Below are 25,253 nucleotides of genomic sequence, written 5' to 3' on the forward strand. Positions count from 1 at the left end.
GGGGAAAGAAAAGGCGCTTCTTTAGCCCTAAGATTTTTTCCCTGATGCATTTCAAAGGCCTGGTGCCAATAATGGAAATGTCAGAGCTTCTAAAAAAAAAAAAGTTTGCAATCGTATTTTATAATAGAAAATGTTAGGCAAATGGGAGTCACTACCAGTCTTCAAAATCATTATTTGTGGTAAAATTCCAATCGTTGTCTAAGTTTTAGTCCAACTCTTTAGTTTCAACCATCTCTTTCTTCATCCAGGACAGCACAAGATGGCTGAAGAAACTGACATGACAACTTACGATTACTACAGCGCCTCAGAACCATGCCAAAAAGCTGATGTCAAAAAATCTGCATCTCTGTTCCTGCCACCACTTTACTCCTTGGTGCTGATATTTGGCCTGGTGGGCAATGGGCTAGTTGTGCTGATCCTGATAAAATACAAGAGGCTGAAAAGCATGACTGACATCTATCTGCTGAATCTGGCAATTTCTGATTTGCTTTTTATTCTTTCCCTGCCATTTTGGGCTTACTATGCAGCACGTGAGTGGGATTTTGGAAACGTAATGTGTAAAATTCTTTCAGGGGCCTATTATGCTGGCTTTTACAGTGGAATCTTTTTCATAATACTTTTGACACTAGATAGATATCTGGCAATTGTCCATGCAGTGTTCGCTTTAAAAGCTAGGACAGTTACCTATGGCATCCTCACAAGTGTTTTTATTTGGGGTGTTGCAATATTAGCCTCTCTTCCAGGGTTAATATTTCACAAAGTTCAAAGGGAATCATCTCATTTTACGTGTAGTCCTCATTATCCATTGGGACAGGAAAGTAAATGGAAGCAATTCCAGACTTTAAAGATGAACATCCTGGGACTTGTCATTCCACTGGTCGTTATGATCTTCTGTTATGCAGAGATTATAAAGACGTTACTGAGATGTAGGAATGAGAAAAAACATAAAGCAGTCAGGCTTATTTTTATCATAATGATTGTTTATTTTCTCTTCTGGGCACCATACAACATTGCTCTTCTCATGTACACTTTTCCAGATTCATTTTCCTTAAATAACTGTGAGAGCAGCAATAAACTCGAGCTAGCAATCCAAGTGACTGAAGCAATTGCAATGATCCACTGTTGTATCAACCCTGTGATCTATGCCTTCGCAGGTGAAAAGTTTAGGAAATATCTTTCTACCTTTTTCCGACATCATATTGCAATCCACTTACATAAATATTGCCCAGTTCTCTATGCTGAGGCACCTGACCGGGTTAGTTCCACATACACCCCATCTACTGGGGAGCAGGAATTCTCAGCTGCCTTGTAAAGGGTGTCTAGTAAAAAAAAGTTACATTCACTTTTTGTGGAAACAGTTGTGCAAAGGACCAAATCTACTTGGCTTTAAAGAGGCTTTAAAGAGGCCACTAAAGAGGTATCTATACAATATACATGCACATCAATTTTCTCCACAAAAAAGGGATGCATTTGTATGCATTTGTTCATACAAATGGGTATTTGTACATTTTAAAAGGGGATGTGCATGCTTAACTTCTTACTTGGATATGTAAATTTAGGCTTTTGTAGGGACATGTTCACCCCCTTTTCTTTTCTTTTCTTTTCTTTCTTTTTTTTTTTTTTTGGGAAAATACAATAGATATGCCATATTTTGGTAAACTTGGCCCTGGAAAAGTTTGTGATTTTGCTCTTTACACTAAGTCTCTGGGCTCATGGACAAACTTCCAATGTACCTCTTGAGAGAAAGTATAATTTAGAACATGAAATGAGGTCAGAAGTGGAGACACATCCTCTTGATCTACCTCTCACATCATACTAAGAAATATGCCACTCATTTATACTCACATGTATTTCATCCAACACAAACCTGGTGCTATATCAGTATTAATTTTTGCTAAATTGATATCTGTAATACAAAATCTTGCAAATGAGATCATAGAAAACTTCATACATTTGAAAAAAGAAACTTCAGCTTTTCTAGTTGCTTCTGCTTTTATTTTTGGTTGTGTATTGTTTTTCACATTAAATATTAAGTTGTTAACTATATGGTTCTGTTAAATCATACATACGTTACTACAAGATATGTAAAATTCCTTAAAATAATCATTTTTAATCAACAGTTGTTTCAAGTAGATGTTACTGTTTCATGGTCAAGAAATTAACAAAATATGCATCCCCCTCCTCCCAAAAGTTTATTAATTAGTAGAGGTTGATCAGTAAGTTAATGTTGTGCAATACTTAAAATAAATAAATAGATCAGGCACTATATATAGCGCTTGAATTGGGCTGGGTCATGCCAGGTCAGTAATGTAGTAGTTGTTTTTTGGGGGGAGTGGGAGGGTTGTTTGTTTGTTTGGTATTGTATTGAGGCATCAATTTTCTCCATAACCCCAGGAAGGGAAAAAGCAAATCTGTAGCTGTTATGGTTGCAGATAAAACCTTAAAAATATTTAACCAATACAGTAATACCGGCCTTTATCTGTAGATATTGAAACAATAGCTCTAAGAGATGTGAACTGCTGTTTTTTTAAATGGGTTTAATTCAAATGCCGATGCTATTAATTTAGGGGTCTACATTAACCATCTCACTGATGATCAAAGCATATAAGAAAGCAAAAGAAGGATCATAGCTCTGCAAAATCTACTGTATGTAGCATCCAATTTTGGTGCTACAAGTAGTTGGTATCTAGCAGATACCGCTTTTTTTTCCAATTCAAACCCTGTCTATAAATGGTAAGCATCTTTGTTGGTTATACAGTAGAACCTCAGAGTTATGAACACTTCGAGAACGGAGATTGTTCATAACTCTGAACAAAATGTTGTTATTCTTTCAAAAGTTTACAACTGAACATTGACTTAATACAGCTTTGAAACTTTACTGTGCAGAAGAAAAATGCCGCTTTTAACCATCTTAATTTAAATGAAACAAACACAGAAAGTTTCATTACCTTGTCAAATCTTTTTTTTAAATTTTCCCTTTTTTTTTTAAGTAGTTTACATTTAACAAAGTACTGTACTGTATAGTATTTGCTTTTTTTTTTTTGGTCCCTGCTGCTTGATTGCATACTTTTGGTTCCAAATGAGGTATGTGGTTGACCGGTCAGTTCGTAACTCTGGTGTTCATAACTCTGAGGTTCTACTGTAGTAGCAGGACATTATTAAGGATACGATTTGGTCACAAAGGTCATGGAGGTCACAGATTCTGAAATTTTCTGGGACCTCTGTGACTTCTGGGGCAGGGCTGGAGCAGCTGTCAGCTCCGGGGCTGCTGCCAAACAGCTGATCAGCAGCCAGCCCAGGGCCACAGAATAGCTGACTGGTGACCATCCCCAGAGACATGGAGCAGGTGACTAGCGGCCGGTCCGGGGCCTCAGAACAGCTGACTGGCAGCCAACCCGGGCTGCAGAACAGTTGACTGGTGGCCAACCTGGGCCGCAGAACAGCTGACTGGTGGCCAGCCCAGGCCGCCAAAAAGCTGACCGGTGGCCAATCCAGGCACCATCCCTGGCTGCTCAACAGCTGATTGGCAGTGAGCCCACTAGAGCAGTAGGCTGGAACAGCCGCAAGCCCCGGCAGTTCTGTCTTTCCCCCGCCCCAGTGTATTTTTAGTAAAAGTCAGGGACAGGTTGCAGCTTCTGTGAATTTTTGTTTTTTTGCCTGCAACCTGTCCCTGATTTTTACTAAAAATTCCAGTGACAGAATCTTAACCTTAGACATTATCCAGCCATTTTTTGTACCTAAAACTTCCAAAGTTTGTAATGAGAGTTATGATGAGATTGATTGCAGAATATAAGCAGGCTATTCCATAAGATTTAGGTCCAGCAAAGCACTCAAACAGATACATAACTTGAAGCATGTGGGTACTTATGTGCTTGAGATCATGCATGTGCTATCATGCTTTGATGGATTGGGGACACCTTCTCCAGGGTTTCTTGCACTTTCTTTGAAACATCTGGTTTTGGCCACTGTCAGACAGGATTCTGGACTAGATGGACCATTGTTCTGATCTAGTATGGTAATTCCTGTTTCCTTATGTTTTTATATAGCCCTTAGAACAATACTTTGATAAGAAAGTGGTACAGGCAATGACACTGAAGATGTTTCAAATTACCAAATGCATTTGAAATCAGGAAATGAAATCAGGAAATCCTTGCTCATCAAACCACTTCTTTCAAATTATTCTCAGTTTTGGTACATTGCTATATTATTGTTGGGCTACATCCATAAAGGAAGGATGGGCAAGCTGGAATTCTGTTTTCTAATTCATTAGGTTTTGCTTTTTACTTTCTTTTCACACATTATGCATGAGCCACCTTATGGAATTTGTTATATGAATTTTTACTAGATTGTATCCTGAAAAAGTGAATAGCAATACATTAATTTCAACAAGAAAAAGATTATTTTCATGTCAATTGATGAAGCTTTGGAAGGACAAATTCTCTTTCAAGGAGGTACTTTCCTGCATATAGTACCCTGCTTGCATGGTTTTGTGGGGTCTTTTTAACTTAAAGAATAAAAAAGCTCTTTTGTGATTTATTCGCTTCTCAACAAGAGCTAAGAACTCCCACTATTGCCTTCCTGAATCACACACATATTGTGAGTGTGATGGAGTGTGCGTATTCTGACTCTCCAACCAGGAAAGGATTAACCAGCTCCATGCAAAGGGAGATAAAAGCCCTGCCACTCTTGTGCAAGATCTCAATCATGTAGGGAAGAGCACACAACTGAATCCTGTCGAGGGGGATGTAAAAGACGGAGTTCTTGTGTCTAGGAAAAATTTCACTTACGGCATGGATCTTTTCTGGAGAAAAGCTGTTTGCTACAGCTCATTGGGTCCTGCTAAGGACAGCATTTGGACTTACGGAAGCAAGTAACCTGATGGGACTACAGCATCTTCTTAAGGGACCTGTTACTTCAATGGAACTGGAAGCTTGCTTTGAAAACTTAGGACCAGCCAGATCCCATCTACCCACAGGGTGTGTTTATAGTGAACTATATTAAATGGGGAACAGCAGAGATGCAGAAATGGTGGAGCCCCTGCTACTGGATGGCACTCTTGGTATATATAACTAAGGGATCCAAAAACAAAACAAGCGATATACTATGACATAGTCCATTTGTGTTTGCAATCTATTAAAGTTGGTTGAATTCTCTGGTTGTGGCTTCTTGCAGAAGAATATGTGTGTCCTAAAAGAACGGGGGAGGGATGACAAAGCTACTCTTCAACATTGCATGTTACAATATTGAGTGAGAAGACAGCATAGGGTAAAAAGTAGATGGCACTGAGCATTAGCAACTGGATATAGAGTCTTCAGTTCAAGGTCAAATCCTTTGTAGATCCATTGTAAATCCATTGTAGATCAATAGTGGTGACAAATTTCTAACCAGTGGATCTTAAGGTTCTGTCTACTAGAGTAAGATTCCTGCACAGGAAGATTAGCTTCTGACAATGTGTGACAAACCATTTTTCCACACATCAAGTATAATTAGTATAAGTATCAAGACAAACAACCAACTCAGACAACTGCTCCTCACTCATTAAAGTCCTATTGTGCTGGGTGCTGAATCGTTGTCTTCTGAGGAAGTTGACCATGCTCAAATGTCACAAGATCAGTCCCTCAGTTATTTAAAAAGTTTGACCACTACCTAAGAACTTCTAAACAGAACTAATGTTAGATGTTAATAAAATGAATCTTTCTAAAAACTTGTTCCTTATTAACATTAAAAATATGTTCTACTCTTTCTGGCTAAAATCAAGGGTAGTTTCCTATCTTATGCGGCCTTTTGTATCTTACTATTGTAGGGAGGTGAACTCTAGGTTCTAATTGCTATTTTACATGGTTACTTTTGCCTAGGTCTTAGCCATTCCAATTTCTTAGTTTATAGTGCCACCATGTGGCTACTTGGTTTTGCCTACTCAAACGAAGCCTGTTAAAAGGGTAAACAATTCTTAATATTTAAAAAAAATTAAAAGCCAAGTATTGAACTTTCCTGCCAAAAGTTTAATACAGCTATCTGAGGGTTCTCACATTGCCCCCAGCCAAGGCAGCATAACAATCAAGCATAAGGAGAATGGCAGCATTCTGCTCACTATTAGAGAGGCTGGTATCTAGAGACAGACAAAAGCTAGTACAAAAATGAGCTTCTTGGTTTTGCATATACAGACACATGGCAGAACATTTTACAAAAGTAGGGGCATGCTCTGCTGTCACCGATCAAGTTTTCCCCACAGCTGTGCTATCTGCCTACTGCCATCCTTGGCAGTGGTGCTGCAGGTAGTCTGTGAAGCAGTTGGGAGCCTGTAGGAACCATAACTATGCAAATGATCATCTACCCCCTTCTCCTGGGGAGGGAAAAAAGATTGTACGATACAATTTTGCTGGTACTGGAACAGCTGTTGTCCCCACCTCTCCCAGATTCACCAAAGGGGGAGCTCAGGAGAAGAATCCAGATCTGGGTGACAGCTCGCAGTGCAGATAGGCCCTAAATGTTCACCCCCCTCCTTCCTGTCCTGAATGGGGTGGGAGGGTGAAGAGGCACAAAAATCCCAAGGGGGAGGGTGAGGAAAGAGTCACGAAGGAAAGATCTGTGATGGGTATGGGTGAGATGGGGTAAGAGCATCACTAGACCCGGACATCTCCCATTGCCTTAGGCGCTCAGCCCCACTGATGAGGGTTGGCTGATGTGATTGCAGAACCATTGGCCATTATCTTTGAAAACTCATAGTGATTGGGTTAACGATGGGAAAAAGGCAAATATAGTGCCCATCTTCAAATAAGGGAAGGAGGAAGATCCGGAGAACTACAGATCAGTCAACCTCACCCTCAGTCCCTCAAAAAGTCATGGAGCAGGTCCTCAAGGAATCCATTTTGAGGCACTTGGAAGAGAGGAAGGTGATCAGGAAGTCAGCAGGGATTCACCAAGGGCAAGTCATGCCTGACCAACCTGATTACCTTCCATGATGAGATGATGGCTCTGTGGATGTAGGGAAAGAGGTGGACGTGATATACTGGACATGGCCAGTTTTGTTTAACATTTTCATTAATGATCTGGATGATGGGGTGGATTGCACCCTCAGCAAGTTTGCAGATGACACTAAGCTGGGGGGACTGGTAGATACACTGGAGGGTAAGGATAGGATACAGAGTGATCTAGACAAATTGGAGGATTAGGCCAAAAGAAATCTGATGAGGTTCAACAAGGACAAGTATAGAGTCCTGCACTTAGGACGGAAGAAAGCCATGAACTGCTACAGACTGGGGACTGATTGGTTAGGCAGCAGTTCCACAGTAAAGGACCTGGGGGTTACAATGGACAAAAAGTGGGATATGAGTCAACAGTGTGCCCTTGTTGCCCAGAAAGCTAACGGCATAGTGGGCTGCATTAGTAGGAGCATTGCCAGCAGATCAAAGGAAGTGATTATTCTCCTTTATTCAGCACTGATGAGGCCACGTGTCTGCTTTTTGGCCCCTCCTCCACAGAAAAAATGTGGACAAATTGGAGAGAATCCAAAAGAGGGCAACAAAAATGATTAGGGGGCTGGAGCACATGACTTATGAGAAGCTGAGGGAACTAGGCTGGTTTAGTCTGCAAAAGAGAAGAATGAGGGCAGATATGATAACAGCCTTTAAATACCTGAAAGGGGGTTCCACGGAGGATGGAGCTAGGCTGTTCTCAATGGTGGCAGATGACAGAACAAGGAGCAATGGTCTCAAGTTGCGGTGGGGGAGGTCTAGGTTGGATGTTAGGAAAAAGTTTTTCACTAGGAGGGTGGTGAAGCACTGGAATGGGTTACCTAGGGAGGTGGTGGAATGTCCATCTTTACAGGTTTTTAAGGTGCGGCTTGACAAAGTCCTGTCTGGGATGATTTAGCTGAGGTAGTCCTGCTTTGAGCAGTGGGTTGGACTAGATGACCTCCTGAGGTCCCTTCCAACCCTAATCTTCAATGAACATCCCATTTCCACAGGTTGAATGTGCATTGTGTGAAGAACTTCCTTTGGTTTCTTTTAAACCTGAAAGCTGGTACGGCAGTGTAAAGTATGTTTTGTGTCTATAAGGTGTATTCATTTATTTGCTGAAATGAAGTTATTTTTCAGCATTTTTATCATCAAAAGCTCCCGAGGCAGGGCTCCCACCTCCAGCGGGCAGGACTGTGCGGACTCGCCGGGCGCTGGTGGAAGTCACTCGCCATGCGCCCTGCCCCAGAGGGGGGAGCTCGAGAGCCGGGCCTACGTTCCTAGCAGCGCCGCGCCGGGCGAAGAACAGGCAGGAAACCGTCCGAGGGCGCGGCATCGCGCGCGGCTGCTGGCGGCTCACCTATCAGGCGGGAAAGCACAACAGCAGCAGCAGCAGCAGCAGGCACTACTGAACGGGAAGCGCGCGCGGGGCGGGAGCGAAGAACGGGCAACCAACGAACCAGCAGCAGAGAAGTGCGCATGCGGGCCGAAGGCGAGAAGCGCGCGCTCGGGCTCTGTAAGCAGGACGGCGCGAGCGTGCCGCGCGCTGCTGCCTTTTCTAAGAGCAGCTCCACCCACTCCCTCGGGCCAGGTCAGGTCACACGGGACCGGAGCACGCAGCGCGCGTGCGCGGCTTTCATCTCCGCCCTGGCGCGCCTGCGCAGTGTGGTTCTCTATAGTAGTCTTCCCGCCAGCCTTGGGTTACTGGCTGGACCGGCACAGTATCTACGGGAGTAAGTCCGGCCCGGTGGGGGGAGGGGCCGCATCATCCGTAACCTCCCCCTTCGGGAGCCCGCTCTACCTTCCAGCCGCCTCCCCTCGCCCCGGGCTCACCCTCCCGCTCACCAGGGGCCACCTGAGCCTGGCCGGCTCGGCCCGAACCGGGCCGGTGGGGATCTCCCCCTCCCCCGCCTGTGGCCAGGGAGCCCTGAGCGCGGGGCCATCGCCCGGCAGGAGCCGGCGGAAGGGGGCTGAGGTGATGACGGAGCTGCGACGCGAGGGCCGGTGGCAGGCGCGAGAGTCACGACCGCCGCGCGTGCCTAACGGGCCGCGCGCGCGCGCGTAAAACCCGCCGGGGGGGAGGGGGCTCCTCGGATTCGCGTGACGGCGCGCGGGGAGGCGGGGCCCCGCCCACGGTGCGGGAGGGGGACTCGGCCCCGCCTGCCTCTGTGCCCGGCTCCTGCTCTGCTGCAGCTCCGCGCGGCCCCGTGGAGGAAGCTCGCCGCCGCCTCCTGTCCCGCGCGGAGCGTCCCACCAGCTGCAGTAGCCGGGGGAGCTGTCAGGTGTCAGCGGTGCTCGCTCCGCCCGCCGGGTGGCGTTGGCTCCCGAGGAGCATCCTTCCCACGCGGCGGGCTGGGGCAGGGGGTGGAGCCAGCTCAGAAAGCAACTGTGCGAGAGCGGGTTTCAGTCCAGCCCAAGGGCTGTCAGCGGCTGTGTGCTCCTTGCTCCGCTTGTGCAGCCTGGGGTTTCTCTGTGGAGGTGTTTAGATCGCATTGTGTGGAACGAAGCTTCCGTAAGAAGTTCAGCACCTGCCACCCCATCACACTGTCCTCTGGGAAACCCCGGTAGTGAAATACTGAGAAGGGAATCCCCTGGTAAAGGAGATCCATGGAAAGACAATACAGGCTAGGACTGCATTATTTCTCTTCCCTGAGCTCCGCATAGCTAGTATGGAGGATGGTGCACTTAGGCCTACCCTTAGTATTGTTCCTCGTAGCCCCAGCAAACTCTCCAAGCAGTAAGGGAGGGATGACTAAGCCAAGATGTAACTGATCGCCACCCCTGTCCCATTTCTGCATCAGGAAGGATGCTCTCTGAGATGTATTGAGCCTCTAAATACTAGTTATTGGAGCTGTAGATGAGCAAAGAAGCACTGACATTTCCAAGGAGTAAATTGTTCATAATGTTTGGGGACATTTATTCAAGAAGTTCAGAAATGGCAATAATTTATGTGGAAAAATAAATTAAGTACAGCTCATTAAGGCAGGTCTTGAATACATAACATAGTTATTCTAAAAATAGTACTTAACTTCAAAACTTATTTTGTTTCATCCATTAGTTAAAGGATGAAAAGTGACAAGGAGCCATTTTTTGTTAAGTTTATAAAGTCCTCCGGAAACTCTGAATATTTTTTTAAAGCTCTTGAGGTAAGCACATTTGGTACTACTATCAGCTGTTTTTCTGAATTTAGTTTTCCATCTAATTATTTTCATGTTTATTTATTTGTATTTTATTAATGCATATATCTGTAAATAAAATGTATTATTTCTGTAAGATGAAGGCATTTAATGTTAGGAAAATACAGCTGCCTTATCTAACTTTTTTCTGCAGTCAGGAACAACATTTTCTCTGTTTTATACATCATATTTTTACTAGTTCCAGTTCTTAATACAGTAGATTCATAGAGTGAAATCATAGTTTTCACAAAACAATTTCCCTGTGGGCCCAGTCCTTTGAGGTGCTGTGTGCCTCCAGAAAGGTGCTGAAGAACTCAAAACTTTGGGCGCAATCGTACAATTAATCACTGGCTGGCATAGCGCTTACTACTGTGAGGTTGTTTTTGAAATAATTGAAAATAGATTGAATAACCTAATTAAGAACCATGACCTCCCTAAGGAGTAAATTGTCCCGCAAGATTTGAAGTAACTTTTTGAAGAAGTTAAATGTTGTGCTTTGGTAGTAAGCATTTGAATGATTGGGATCAGTGGTTGTGGAGGGCTATCAGCAGCTTCCAGAGGAGAGTGAGCTGCAATCCTGAGGGCTCAGGGAGTCTTCTGGTGGTCCCTCATCCATGCTACTATAGCTTCAGTGAGGAGAGTGTCAAGTCATTTCTTCCCTGGGAAGTCAGTGGGAGTTGGAAGGCTCTCAGCATCATGCAGAATCTGGTCCTGTATGTGAAAATTTGTATGCTGTACATTGCAGTGGATTAAAATCATTTGATATATTTGTTCAACTTCACTACAAATGGATTCTTGTATAATAATTTTGCTATAAGTAATTTCAACAGGATATGCTTTTGCAAATGCCATAGGATTTGTTTAAAGAATTGTCCAGTAGAGAAAAAGGGATTCAAAGGCAAAGGAAATTTAAGTGTATTCTTATTGTTTCATGTTTTCTTGCAGTCCATAAAAGAATTTCAGTCAGAAGAATATCTCCAGATCCTTGAAGAAGCGCCAGCACTCAGTATAAAAGAGAATGACAAATCCCTTTACATCTGTGACCCTTTTAGTGGCATTGTTTTTAGTCACCTCAAAAAGGTTAGCTGTTCCTTTCTAGGGAATGCTCATTTCTGTGATCCTGTACATTTCCCTTTCTGCATTCTGTATACTGGCTAATAATGTACACAGTGAATATGTGTAAATACAGTATGCAGTTAAACAGAGTTTCAGTGGGAAAATAGTAAAGGGTAGGAATAGCATAAAAGGGGAAGGCAAGACAAGGGTTCAATCCTTCCATCTCACTTGCGTCTGCTTCTGCAGGATCTGTGGGAGTCAGCAAAGATGGCTTCATACCACCTTTTTTGTTTCTCCCAATGGTAGAGCAGTCTGGAAAAATGGCTTGGTTGCAGTGATCTCTGAGATGTTGCAGTACCAAAGATAGGTTAGCCAGAGCTCAGTGGCACTCCAGACATTGCCTCTGTGTCACCTATGCTGGGGCCAGCTTTATGCCACGTGAGAATTCCCCTGTGTTTGAGGAATCCCCAGCCAACTGGTTGGTCAGTTTCAACAGCTTTGTGTTGCTGGAGTGGGACCTAAAATCTGCCTCAGGGTATTTTTTGAAAAATCACTTTTTGTGAGAAAAATGTCACACTTCCATATTAATCCACTTTGGTCTTCTTGTTTTGTTTTTGTTGCAGCTTGGCTGTAGAATCGTTGGACCACAGGTAGTCATATTTTGTATGCAGCACCAGCGATGTGTCCCGAGAGCCGAATACCCTGTTTATAATATGACCATGGCTGATGTAACAATATCCTGTACTAGTCTTGAAAAAGAAGCTAGGGTAATACATTACAGTATATAGTGGAAGAATAATTGTTCAGCTAGATTTTTTGTAAAGGTTTCTTCCAGATACAGCATTAATAAGATTTATTGGTTAATTCTTTGTAAATACGTTTTGCACTACTGAAAACTTTTAAGAGTCAGGAATACAATTCAAGTATCGAGAGAAAAGGTTCTCTTTCCCCCCTATCCCCCCACTAATTTAAAAAATAAAGTTGAAAGTATAAATGATGGTGACTTAACACTCATTTTTTTACATCTGAATAATTTTTTGCCTCTTAGAGTGAGTTAAAGTTCCATTCTAATTTTTTAAACTAGAAAAACATCTGCAGTTTTACTTTGGGTGTTTGGAATGTGTTTAGCTTTTTGTCAGTCAACTATTATCTTTAAAGAACTACATTATCAAAGTAATCAATAGAAACCTCAGATCTGCATTATAGAATGTAGAAAAAAATACTTCATTGGTTGTTTAGAGCATAGTTTCTCAGCCTGTGGTACACGTACCCCTGGGGGTACACAGCAAAAAACCCAGTGAAGGGAGGTGAGCGGCAGCCGCCAGCTTCTGGAGACGCCGGGTGGCAACTGCCAGCTTGGGCGGCAACTGCCAGCTTCTGGGGACACCAGGTGGCAGCGGTCCGTATCCTGCCCAGTCCCAGCTCCCCAGTGGGAGCCCAGCGGCAGCCTTCTGCGCCCTGCGAGCTGGGCTCGCAGCTGGGTGGCTGCCACCCATGCCCCGACTCTGAGCTGAGACAGCCTCCCACACCCTGGCTTGAAGATGGGCAGCAGCTGTCTGCTGCCTGCCCACATCCTCGGGTCCCAGCGTGTGCAGAAGCCTCCTCCACCCCAGCTCAGAGCAGGTGGCAGTCTCCCACCTCCCGGGCTGGCAGCCAGGCAGCAGCCGCCTACAACTTGTCCAGGTGGCAGCTCCCCTCCCCGGCTCTAAGTCTGGTGCCCAGAAAGCCAGGCAGAGAGCCCAGCAGCTTGCCCAGTCCTGGAGCCGGGCTCTACTTGCAAGCTTACTCTAGCTCTTACTCTAGCTCTAGCTGAGCAGTGAAATTGACAACTGACAGCCCCAGATTTTATCAGTATAAAAATCTTAAGAGGGGCCCACACAGTATGATTTGCCCCAGGCCCACACCCCCCTAGGGATGGCCATGGGGAGCACTGCTATCCACTCTGGTGGGCTGCTGGTGCCTGCTCATACCTCACAAGTTCCCACCTGTGTGTGGAGAACACCACCTGACCCTGCCATCAGGCCATAGTGATTGGCTGGCATTGACCTTTGCTCCTATATGGAGGAAGGAGGGGAGAAACAGCAGGGTGTTTTGTGATCTGCCACAGCCACAGAACATTGAGAACTCAGAACTCTCCTGCTTTATGAGAAATAGTCTTCCAGTGGTAAAGGGGAAAAAGATTGTATTTCTCAGAGTGGAAAATTGAGTGTTGGGGTACTTATTAAAATTTTCAGAAGTTAGGGGGTACTTGCTACTTAAAAGATTGAGAAACACTGGTTTAGAGGGTGCATAGGAAGCTAATATATAATTTGGGGCATTCATGAATTGACTTGAGTTCTAGATTGATTGTCCAGCTAGTTGTCTACAGCTAGAGTGTCACAGACTATATGATGTGTTACTGTTTATTTCAAACTATAAAGTAGTTAAAGGTTTAATACGTAGGCTACTCTGAATTTCTGTTAAATATTGAACATTTTGATCACACTGTATGTTAGGGTTCCATTTATAAAGGCTTAATAAATGATGAATAGATGTTTGAATAGGTAGTTAATCAATTATTAGAGTCCAGGTTAATAAGTGTCTTATAATCACCTACAACACCTTCTACTGATGTGCTTATAGTCATGTATAACACAGTGGTACTTATGTCTGTATCATGCTTTTGGTATCTATTGCTCATTTGTTAATCCTTTAAAAGCTATTAATAAATTTACTCTTAATAAAAGTGTGACCAACGTTTTTTCTTAAGTAACTAATTCTGTGTCTAGTAATAATATATGATGTGGATTCCTGAGTAGTAAACAGAACTCAGGCATTTTTCTTATTTAATCTGGATTGCAAATGTGTTGTAGAGAGTACAATTCCCACGGTATTCACTATTTTACAATTTTAAAATGGATTCCTTCAAAATGGTTCATTTTCATGTAGGCAAAAAATATTTTTCTGTTTTAAAGTTGCCATGAAGTTAAGTTACAGGAGAAATCACAGGACATGGAATAATATTTTTTTTTTTTAAATAAGCAATATTAAAATTAAAATACATGTTTTGCTGTTTGACTACTTTATCTTTACTTGCCTTTTTTTTTCTTTAGGAAGAAGTTCATAAGTATGTACAGATAATGGGTGGCCGTGTGTACAGAGATCTCAATGTGTCAGTAACTCATCTTATAGCTGGAGAAGTTGGCAGCAAGAAATATTTAGTGGCTGCTGCTCTGAAGAAACCCATTTTGCTTCCCACTTGGGTAAAAGCATTGTGGGAGAAGTCACAACAAGGGTAAAAGAACCACTTTTTGTATTAGGAAATACTCAGTCATACTGGTTCCAGACTGTATTTATTCTATTGGAGTTGTGTTGGAGAACGATCTTTTCTTTTTTTCTTTTTTTTCCCCTCTTGCAGCATGATTAGATACACAGACATAAACATGGAAGATTTCGTATGTCCTTTGTTTCGTGGCTGTACAATCTGTGTAACTGGCTTAAACAGTGTGGACAGGAAAGAGATCCAGCGTCTCACTACTGAGCATGGTGGTCAATATACGGGGCAGCTCAAGATGAATGAGTGTACCCACCTCATTGTTCAAGAGCCAAAAGGTAGAACTATAAAGTAGATCAAACTCAAGATGACTGAATTATAAGAGACAACTCATGCGTAAAGCTAAACATGTGACTAAGTGTTTGGAGAATCAGGGTCAAGGTCTGTATCAGTTTCATTGTGTTGCTGTTATTGCCAGTGCTGTTAGGATAAATATTATATAAGAGTGATACCGAGTGTTCTTAAGAAGGGAAGATGGAAAGGAGAGCAGAGGGACGCAAAAGCAGAGACCCAAACGCTATCCGAGGAGAGAAGGGGAGAGGTCTATAGAAAAACAAAACTAAATTTTGTTGAAATTAGGAGACTTTTGAATTTTAATGGTGATATTAATTGAATTATTAAACAAATACACTTGACGATAAAATCTTCCCACTAAAATTTCTGAATTCCCTTTTACTAAAATAAAATTAAAGCACTACTTTGTTCTTTGTAATTTTGTTTGAGTCATATTAGATGGAATTTTTTTTTATTTTCCCCCCTACTTTTCCCAGGCAATTATTTTGTGATTTCTCTTTTCCCTATTTGAAACCCCAAGATCTTATTATGGCAATTCTGTCTCTGGCCGAAAAGGTTGGCCTAGCTCCTCCAGCAGGACTGTCAACTCTGCAGAAAAATGTGAGGCATTTCTGTCACTGGGTCTGAATGTATCCCCTGACTGCTCAGATTACAGATGTTTATTCTGCTTTCATCATTCTGATTAGATATTTCCAAAACTTGTCAGTCTGAAATTAGTGAGCCAAGTAAGATTTAAAATCTGATTGCACCATGACAGAATGTGCTAATGACTGTCCCTTTTTGATTTTTTTTTTAATTTAGGACAGTTATAAACAGCTCATTGTAGATGAGATTAACATTGTTGGTAGCTCAGTCAACCATACATTTTAATTTTCTGTATACAGGACAGTCCTATTGGTTAAAAGGTTGCAAAAGTTTCAACCTTTCATTTTTTGGAACTTTGATGTTGCAACTGCGAAATACATCCCTTTGATAACATATTCAAGAAATGACTTTTTCGCGAGTTGTCAGTTGCTTTCCATTGTAAATATGTGAATAAAAGTATGCATTTGCTTTTATATATAATGTAACATAAAAACACAGTTTTTAGGCCATAAAGTCATGAGCTCAAGTTCCACAGCAGAACTTTGGGCTTATGTCTAATGTTGCACTACAGTGAAGTACAGATGACCTACAAAATTGATATTTTTATAGCCTTCTGTAAGTGGTAAGTATATTAATAATTAATATTGCTGTATTATGATTATTGTTTGGTAGTATTGCTGTATTAATCTGCATCTGACATGTTTCAGTTCCTTCTGCCAATTTCTTGTTGCAGTTCAGATGGAAGTTTAAGATCTCCTGGCAGTTTTCAAAACAAAAAACCTAACAGATAAAAACAGAACCTAATGTCTGAGAATGTGTTAGAGCTATTTGGTTAGTGTGCTTGTACTAATACACTGCTTTTAAAGGAAATTAGGATAGCTTGGTTATGAACGGTGTAATATAAAATCAGTAAATAACCTTTTATATCATAGGAGATAGTGCTGTCAAAGGAACCAAAATTACATTGATACAGCTTTACTAAATTCAGTGCAAACTGCCACTTGGGAATGGAGGAAAAGCCCCTTGTTATTTGAGAATATTTTGGTAATTACCATTTGCAAATGCAGTTTTTGTTTTAACTTCTTTGATTTGCAAAGTGTGGTCATCTTTCAGAGTTGTCATTTATTGGGAGCATTAACCTTTTATTCATTGTGATTTGTCTTTATATAAAAGGCCAAAAATATGAATGTGCCAAAAAATGGAATGTACAGTGTGTGTCTATCCAGTGGTTTTTTGACAGTATTGAGAACGGCTTCTGCCAAGATGAGGCAATGTATAAGATAATGTCTGTACAAAAGCAAAATACCACACCCAGTACATCAACTCCTACTAGCTACACCAGCAAACCTGACGGTAAGTAAGACATCTCAGTATATACTGAGGTAATTGATAAGATTTCAGTTAACAGAAAAGAAATGTTTCATTTCAGTGGGCTGCTACCTACCCTGATAACTGCACGTAAGATTTTGGTAATGAGGTCCTGATCCTGCAAACACATGCTTAACTTTAAGTACATGGGTTTACTCATATGCTTGAAGTTAAGTATGTGTGTGTTTGCATAATCAGGGCCTGAACTTGGATTCTTTTTTTGTCTGCTTAGGAACCATTGGAAGGCAACAAGCAAGAGCAGTCTATGTTCATATCAAATGTAAATACATGTAATTTATTAGATGGCTACAAAGCTTATTAAGCAGAATAAGTTTTCATAAACTGACTTCCCACAATTTATGGCTGACAGTTGTTCAGGAGAAAGAGGAAAATGAGTTCTGTTCACTGTTGCCAATAGTGAGATCATACTGAATTTTGATGTAATTTTTAATAGGCTAGACTATGCGTTTATTGTGATGCTCAGTTTTTGTCTTTCTTACTAGCATGGTAAATCATATTTGACAATCATGTTTGATAGAGCAGTTGGAGGAACTAACTTACTTTCCTCTCTTTTTATTTTAACTTTATTTAAAGGTCATACCCTTTCAGATGTCAGCCACATTTCCAATAACAGTTTGAATGGCATTAATGAAACTGCATGTAGCTCTGCTATGAACAGCAGGCTGGATCCTCCTCCTGATGATTTGGAAAATTTGGATATCAGTTCTTTTCAGGCCCCTGATGATTTACTAGATGGGTGTCGAGTAAGTTTAACAATGTACGGTTCCGAAATGACCAGTTACCTTGAGATGCAGCTAGTCTGGGTCTCCTGTAATTATTGCTGCAGTAAAATGTTATTCCCACTCCCAGCACAAAGACATAATATATTTCAAGATAAACCAAACTAGATTCTTTATAATGTATTTGGGATACTGCAAGAAGTGTGTCCAATTGGAGTTGGATAAGATGTGAAGCGATATTGACAACTTTATTTAATGGAAAATACTTGATTGGGATTTCCTTCTGTTAGTGGGAAGTTGAGTATTGCAAGACAAAGTCACAAGGATGAGCACTGAGGATGGGAATAATTTCTTTGGTTTTTGCAGCTTCTCATAAGCTAAAGCTTGTTTGTTTGCATGGGAGTTTGGGGTTTTTTTGTGTGGGATAATGAATGGTACCAAAATATACTACTTCAACTAAAAATATCTTACCTTTTACTTTTCTTTCTCCTTGCAGATTTATCTCTGTGGCTTCAGTGGCAGGAAGCTAGATAAAATGAGACGGCTTATTAACTGTGGTGGTGGCATTCGATTTAATCAGCTCAATGAAGATGTCACCCATGTTATTGTGGGTGAATATAATGATGAACTGAAGCAGTTTTTGAACAAGACTACTCACAGGTTCTGATAACTATGTTGCTTAAAATATACTTCTGTATTCATGTTTCCTCTTGTAAACAAAGAAAATATGTATTGATTAAACTTTTTTTGGGGGGGGGAAGGGGGACTAAGTAGCTGTGTATACTGTAGAGAAAAGAATTGTAAAGCCCATTAAGTTGTGGTCACTACTTAACAACATTATACCCCTGGGAATAGTGTGGTTTGTGTGTGTGTATGTTTTGTTTGTTTAGGTAGCCTATCTCCTCCCATTCAAGGAGGTGTGGGGGGGGGAAAGGGAATTATTAGCTGGGGAAGATATGAAGATTCTACAAACCCTCAATATTTGTGATAAATTAAATTTTTCTTGGTTGTATTTCTTGTAGAAAATAGGTGTAGAAATCCATATTCTCAAACTTTGAACTATTCAAAAAATGCTAAAGGCTGCAGCGTGGATACCACTCAAACTTTTTTGTTGTAACTGGAGTCAGATAAGTGGCAAAAACTTCTCACAGGAATACAAGTGTACTTGTTGAGTGAGCAATGTCTGAGAGAAAAGAAAAAGGTTAAAATGAGTTTGAGGGGCCAGTCTTGTGTGTATGTGTATGTATGTGTGTGTGTAATATAAAAAATAATTTTGTTTTATAGGCCTCATGCAGTTACAGCAAAATGGTTGCTGGAGTGTTTTGGTAAGGGTTACTTACTTCCAGTGGAGCAGTATATCCCTCTGAACTACCAGCCAATAGAAAATCCAATATTGAAGCAACCTGGAATTAAGCAAACTGTTCTGAAAAGTAACAGTCTCTCAAAGAAAGAAGCTGTGGACCTTGGACAGCACCAGAAAGCAGATGAAGACGACCTCCTCTCTCAGTATGTGAATAATGATTCCACATTAAGTAAGTTCTGGTCCAAGCACTTCATAAAAAGACAAAATTCATTGCAGGTCTTATGAAAAACTTCTGCTATTTACAAAGATGGACATAGAAAATGTAAAACAACGAGAGTCCTGTGGCACCTTAAAGACTAACAAATTTATTTGGGCGTAAGCTTTCGTGGGCAGAAACCCACTTTGTCATATAGAAAATGTAGTTACCTGATCTTAATCATATGTAAAGGAATTGTAATTCATACTCCGTGGCATGTATCTTTTTAAAAGTTTGACGTGCTTTGTATATTACTTTCCCTACTATACTATAGTACTATTTGTACTATAACAGTACAAATTATATGTAAACATGCCTCAGTCAGCAGTTTGTAAGTGGAATCTAAAACCTTGGGTTCCAGTAGTGCATTGTTTTCAGCTAATAACTTACAGGACAGTTGAAACTAATTTTCTCCTCACATTGTTTTGAACTGTATGTGAAATTTTCATCAAGTGATTATTTTTCTTTCTTTTTCTTTGTTGTTGTTGTTGTTGAAGTTGAAAAGCTAGAAGCTGGTAACTTCAGTGTTGCTACTCCTGTTACCATTCAAGAAGAGAAGCAGTTCTCTATCTGTCATAGTTCACTGACTGAGACATCTACAGTGATTGAAGGCGGCTTATTCAGCAGACTGAAATTCCTTCTTTCTGGTTTTGGTGAAGAAGATGAGGCCTGCATTGTAGAAATTATAAAGGAGAATGCTGGGAAAGTTCTACCCACTCAAAACAGAGCAATTGCAGACTATGCTGTGGTTCCTTTACTGGGGTGCAAGGTGGAGTCAACTGTAGGAGATGTTGTTACAAACACATGGCTGGTAAGGGGATACTGTAGAGCTATGAGCAAACAAACGTTAGTGTTAGAAATGTAGAAACTGAGAAGTTATTGATGGTTATATTTACATTAGACAGAGGGTTTAGCTTTGTTTAATTAGTATACACCAAATTAGAGAGTGCTTTAATGCACCTCTTGTTTATAGGCATGTCTTATACTGTCTCCTTTATTTCTTCATGCTTTATTAAATCAGATTCTGACTTAATGGTACACAGACCTTGTATGCCAGACTGTGCTATAGTTATCTGCATAATAAGATTATGAAGAGAGAGCTGGATGCAGTTAACTTATGAATGACATTTCTGTTTTAACATCTGTTTAGTAAGCTCTCTTTTTTTTCCCCTTTTGCTCCACACTTCCCCATATCTCTCTAATAACATATGTAGCTGTACCTGTGTGATGCAATTGCAGGCTGGCTTTATAGCGCAGGTGGTCAACATATCTAAATGAAAATGCTTATCACCTGGACTAATTGCCATTTGGTGGTTTTTGTTATTAGATAATTAACTGAAATAAAACCCATGCTAGCCCTTCTATTGGGCTTAAAATATTTTAAAGCAATATTCATTGTTGGAAAAATAGCAATTTAAGAGGCTTGAATCTTAATGTGACTTTGACTGAAACTTTCTGGATCTTTTAAAAGTAATTTATCTGATTACATATAGAGTAATACATGTTTTACTTTGGACTTGAGGAGAAAAGACAAAGGAGGTCTTGCTTGCTATTGATTCCATAAATGGTGTAGTACAATGGCTGAAATAATGTTTTTTATTCATTTCTCTTGGCTTGGTTCTCATTTTTTATTTATTTCATCATTTTTAAGATTATGTGTGTAGAACAGCAGCTCCTTTTAAACCCTCAGTCCAACCCACTTTTCACTCCAGTATCAGTAATGGAAGGAAGCACTCCTCTGGAAGACTGTGTACTTTCTTTCAGCCAGTTTACTGGTGCAGAGAGAGACTCCCTGGTGTTCTTGGCAGGTCTTCTTGGAGCAAGGTATGGGGCCTGTTGCCACTTATGTTTGCTTTCTGGCATCTAAACATTTTTCAAGTGTTTAGTCACATTGCTTATTTTTTCTCTAAAAAACATAGTTTGGAGTTAAATTTTGTTCTATACTTCTTTTGGATTTTATTCATTTGTGAAAACTAATGTTGAAACATTGATTTATTATTTGGCTCTGTATTTTCCCACCCCTCTTTTCTCATTACACCCTCCAGAGACGTTATCTTTAAGTGTTCAAATATTTGTGTATGACATTAGTGAGTATCTGCTCTGAAAAATTACTCTTAAAAGGCGGAACGGGGGGAAATTTATGATTGCCCATATTTATTTGGTCAATAATTTTCATAGTTTGCTCATTGTACAAATAAAACCTTCCCTCTCCCCCAGTTGCCAGCTGTACAAACTTAGCCTGGGATCTAGAAATTTAGCAGTAATTCTTGGCTTGTGCATTGTCACCAGTTTAAAAAAAAAAAATTTTTTTTTGTAGTCAACTCTACCCCCATCCCAGTTACAGGTGTGCATCACATTGTCTTTAGTGGAATTGCACATGTGTAAGTGAGGGAAGAATATCACCCTGCTTTTGGAAGTTAGTTAACGGTTCTGTTTCTGATACCAGAGCAGGACTAGAATACAGCTCACTCTCCATACGTTTGTTGGCTCTGCGGTTTGTTGGCTCTGCGGAATAGTCTAAAATATGACTTCATTTTTAATGGTTTACGTATGTAAACTTATTTCAGAGTCCAGGAATTCTTTGTGCGAAGAGCCAACCCAAAGAAAGGAATGTTTGCCAGCACCCATCTAGTGGTAAAGGAGCCAGATGGTTCTAAGTATGAAGCTGCAAAGAAGTGGAATTTACCTGCAGTCACTATGGCTTGGCTCTTGCAGTCTGCAAGGACAGGAAAGAAAGCAGATGAAAGCACATTCCTACTTGAAAATGTTAACTCTGAAGGTTGGTTGTCTCATGTTTTCTTGTTTATTTTAATGTACATTTAATCTTGTCATGTTACACTGCACTGTCATTAACAGAAATTGAAGTATAATCTGATTTTTTTAATCCATAGGACCTTAAATTATTAAAACCAAAAGATTTCAGTTTACTTTTCACTAGTTAAGATGTTCACTTTTTGGCTATCATTAAGCTAAGACTATAAAGACTAGTCAGTCTCACTTCTTTATAATCAGTGGTCCAGATCTTTAGCTGGGGTAAATTACTGTGAAACTATACTGAAGTTAATGGAGCTATGCTGACTTATATCAACTGAGGATCTAGCCCAATGTCTAGTTATTTGTGCTTTTTAGTTCACACTCCCTTACATGATACTGTTTTGTTAAGTTGTAAAACACAGCAGAGGACTATTTAAATCTAATTAAAAACTATTTTACAAGAGAAGGAAGGGTCTATAAAATGGTTTTGTTTAGTAAAACAACCTTAAATTACTTGACGGTGCCTCTTTTTTAGAATTGAGAAGCAAACTGGACTGATTAATACTGAATACCAACTAACTCACTAGTTCTTACCAATGCATTTGTGGGCTGCATAAAATTGCAGTGGTAAAAACATACCTGCAATACTGCATTCAGTTCTGGGCACCTTGGTGCCCGAAAGATTTTTCCAGGTTGGACAGGAATTCAGAGAAAAGCAACAAAATGATTAAGGGGCTAGAGGGAATGATTTTATGGAAAACTAATTACATATGTTTGATTAAAAGATAATTAAGAATACCAGTCATATTTATGTATGGGTGTTTGAAGTGTGTGAACTCCAAGGGCTAACATCTGTTGACTTCAATGGGATAAAGATTTGGCCAAAAGAAAGAGCAGAATTTTATGGGGTAGCCTAAAGGAGTGTAGTTAGTAGTAGTGAAATGCAACTGAGCAAAGGAAAACCATCCAGGCTGAAAATGAGGAGGGAAAAATCTTAACTTTGAGGGGTTTTTTATTTAATATTTGTATTAGAGTAGCAATCAGAGGGTCTAAACTGCTTTGATGTCATATAGTACTAGACTCTGTGCAGTCATAGACTTTAAGGGCAGAAGGGACCACCACATAGCCTGACCTCCTGTATATCACACGCCACCAGCACCACCCAGCACTATGAAGTTCCTGATTCAAAAAAGCGTACGATAAAATGTGAAACATAAGTCTTCCAAAGAATGTGTTGGAAGCCCTATTACTGGAGTCATTTAAAAGCTGGATTGGCAAAGAGCCAATAATACAGCAGTGAACAGTTGGCAACATGATGGACTAGGTTGCCTAACAGGTCTTTTCCAGCTCTGATTTCTCAGACTCCTCAGCTTTACCCAGTGCTGATTAGCAGTATTTATGCCATTAGCATTTCAGTCTATAGTGAGGCTGCTGATCATTAAATCGAAAACAGGTGAGTAGCTGTAGCATTTCAGCAGTATCATAATTAAATGTTTCTTTTTTTGGTTTAATACTTTAAAATTCACTGAAGCAAAAGACAATATAAGAGCAACAAGGGTTACTCTTTTAAGTATATAAGGACCAGCACAATGGTAATGTGGTGTGGTACAGCACAAGCACTAGTGTAGAACATAGGAATTTAGGACAATGTTTTCTTTAAAAACTAAAATCATGCCTTCCTCTTAGAACATATTTAAAAGAACAAAATACTGGATAAATGAAGTCCTAAGCATAATGAAAGTATATGCACATTTACATTAAGGGAAAAAATGGTGGTGTTTAATTATAGTTTTCTTTATTTCATTTAAGATAAAGAAGAGAGTTTAATAAGCCTGCCCAAAAAGACAGAGACAACTATAATGCCTTCAGATATACCAGACCATCCTAGCAATCTCCTTGAAACTGTGACGAAGACAGCTGTGACGCCTCTTGATATGAACCGGTTCCAGAGTAAAGCTTTCCATGCTGTGATCTCACACCATGTTGGGCAAAAGCCAACCCTTCCTTTAGAAGGAAGACCGCTCCAAAAAGAACCATCTTTACACCTTGACACACCATCAAAATTTCTTTCGAAAGATAAGCTCTTCAAGCCTTCATTTGATGTGAAGGTAAAGTCCTTTGCATTTTTTTAAGCCAACGGTTCCAGCAGGGTCATATGAGTGTGAATGAAAAAGGCACAAAATCTATGCTAACTTTATAAAGTGTGTATATAAATAGTATATACGTAAAAATACTTCTAGGCTTTTTAGTTTGGCAGGCAGTTTAGAAAATTCACGTGTTCTAAGGAACAGAGGTTTTTTGAATTGATACCTAATATATAATGCATAGTATATAAAAATAATTAAAGCATGAACATTTTGAGAAACCGATACTATAGCACCTTTAACAAAGCCCCATTGTGCCTATTGCAACATAGACCAGAGAGTCTAAAGCAATGACCTATGTTACATAGTCTGTATTGCTCTTTAAAACTTTTTAGTAGGAGGGTTACAGTTTTTGCCAACTATCATAAAACAAACAGCCCGTATTTGACCCATGATGAAATAGTTTCCCAATGGACGGTGTATACTTTTAAACTTAACTTGTACATTTAAGCTTTCTTGCTCATCCTGTCAATATTCATTTCCTGGAAAATTATTCTTTGACTCCCCTTTCCACAAGCATTCCCTTAATTTTCAGTTGCTGTTGGCTTCTACAGAACTGCTACATTACTGTGATGATCCTTATACATCTGAAAGAATAGCAGCCATTATCCCTCTCATATTTGAGGGGTACTCAAAACTACTTAAAATTTAGTTGCATGAAGATGCAGAAAGAAATAGGTGAAGGGGAGGCGGTTGTCTTAAAGATGACCTGCAAATAGAAAAAAAAACATTGGATTTGTGCCCTTTTCTGCTGCTTTTTGTTGCATAAGAAAGGCCATTTGCCTTTTGTTTAACCATAGGTATATCGGTGTTGTAGAATTTCTTGACTGATTCAAGTGTGTACTGGAAGCTTACTCAGCCATTAATTGAAAGGTGGAGGTGGTGAATATTAACTTTTCCCCACTAAGTTAAACAGTGTTAAAAACAAACCCCAAAGAGTTTGAATATAAATCACTTCCCTTCTCAGTTAAACCAGTTTCACACACATGGTTTCTCTACTGTCCTAAGCCTATTAATTTTCCATTAATCCATAACGGTTAAGGAAAAACAAGGTGGACAAGGCCACAGTTTCTAATTTCAAGCAAAGGGGAGGAAATTTGTAGATGGGTGTGGAATAAAGCCCTTTTCAGGCCATTTTTAGGCGTTTCTCAAGAAGCAAGCAGAGCAGTAGTTCTCAACCAGGGGTACGCGTACCCCTGGGGGTACACAGAGGTCTTCCAGGGGGTAGATCAGCTCATCTAGATATTTGCCTAGTTTTACCACAGGCTACATAAAAAGCACTAGCCAAATCAGTACAAACTAAAATGT

The 25,253-nt window shown here is 40.4% G+C and overlaps 2 protein-coding genes across 4 annotated transcripts in view; both read left to right on the forward strand.

Moving 5' to 3' along the window:
* The first annotated feature begins 259 nt into the window (after positions 1-259).
* On the forward strand, positions 260-1,585 carry LOC137162044 (C-C chemokine receptor type 5-like). The gene has a single exon (XM_067561612.1). It carries the CDS (start codon positions 260-262, stop codon positions 1,310-1,312), a length of 1,053 nt encoding a protein of 350 aa, XP_067417713.1. The 3' UTR covers positions 1,313-1,585.
* A 7,042-nt stretch (positions 1,586-8,627) lies between these two features.
* The window catches only part of TOPBP1 (DNA topoisomerase II binding protein 1), a 38,383-nt gene continuing 21,757 nt past the window's right edge, over positions 8,628-25,253 (forward strand). Inside the window, exons 1-14 of one of the 3 annotated variants that reach the window (XM_067561749.1) lie at positions 8,628-8,689; positions 10,015-10,102; positions 11,078-11,212; positions 11,812-11,955; positions 14,281-14,462; positions 14,586-14,779; positions 16,554-16,733; positions 17,343-17,512; positions 17,985-18,148; positions 18,773-19,020; positions 19,545-19,858; positions 20,699-20,871; positions 21,615-21,826; positions 23,611-23,909. In XM_067561749.1, coding sequence (XP_067417850.1) covers positions 10,022-10,102; positions 11,078-11,212; positions 11,812-11,955; positions 14,281-14,462; positions 14,586-14,779; positions 16,554-16,733; positions 17,343-17,512; positions 17,985-18,148; positions 18,773-19,020; positions 19,545-19,858; positions 20,699-20,871; positions 21,615-21,826; positions 23,611-23,909 — 2,496 coding nt within the window. In that variant the 5' untranslated portion in view covers positions 8,628-8,689; positions 10,015-10,021. Of the gene's footprint in view, positions 8,932-10,014; positions 10,103-11,077; positions 11,213-11,811; positions 11,956-14,280; positions 14,463-14,585; positions 14,780-16,553; positions 16,734-17,342; positions 17,513-17,984; positions 18,149-18,772; positions 19,021-19,544; positions 19,859-20,698; positions 20,872-21,614; positions 21,827-23,610; positions 23,910-25,253 lie in introns of all 3 variants that reach the window. The other 2 variants (XM_067561752.1, XM_067561751.1) reach the window with 2 other exon arrangements.

This window comes from Emydura macquarii, unplaced genomic scaffold (genome assembly GCF_026122565.2).
Source record: "Emydura macquarii macquarii isolate MOO-44397 ecotype Brisbane River unplaced genomic scaffold, CSIRO-AGI_Emac_v2 contig_2422, whole genome shotgun sequence".
In the NCBI taxonomy this organism is placed as follows: domain Eukaryota; kingdom Metazoa; phylum Chordata; order Testudines; family Chelidae; genus Emydura; species Emydura macquarii.

Excerpts from the sequence above, each read along its gene's own strand:
- LOC137162044 (XM_067561612.1), top strand. The coding sequence starts at position 260 with ATGGCTGAAGAAACTGACATGACAACTTACGATTACTACAGCGCCTCA.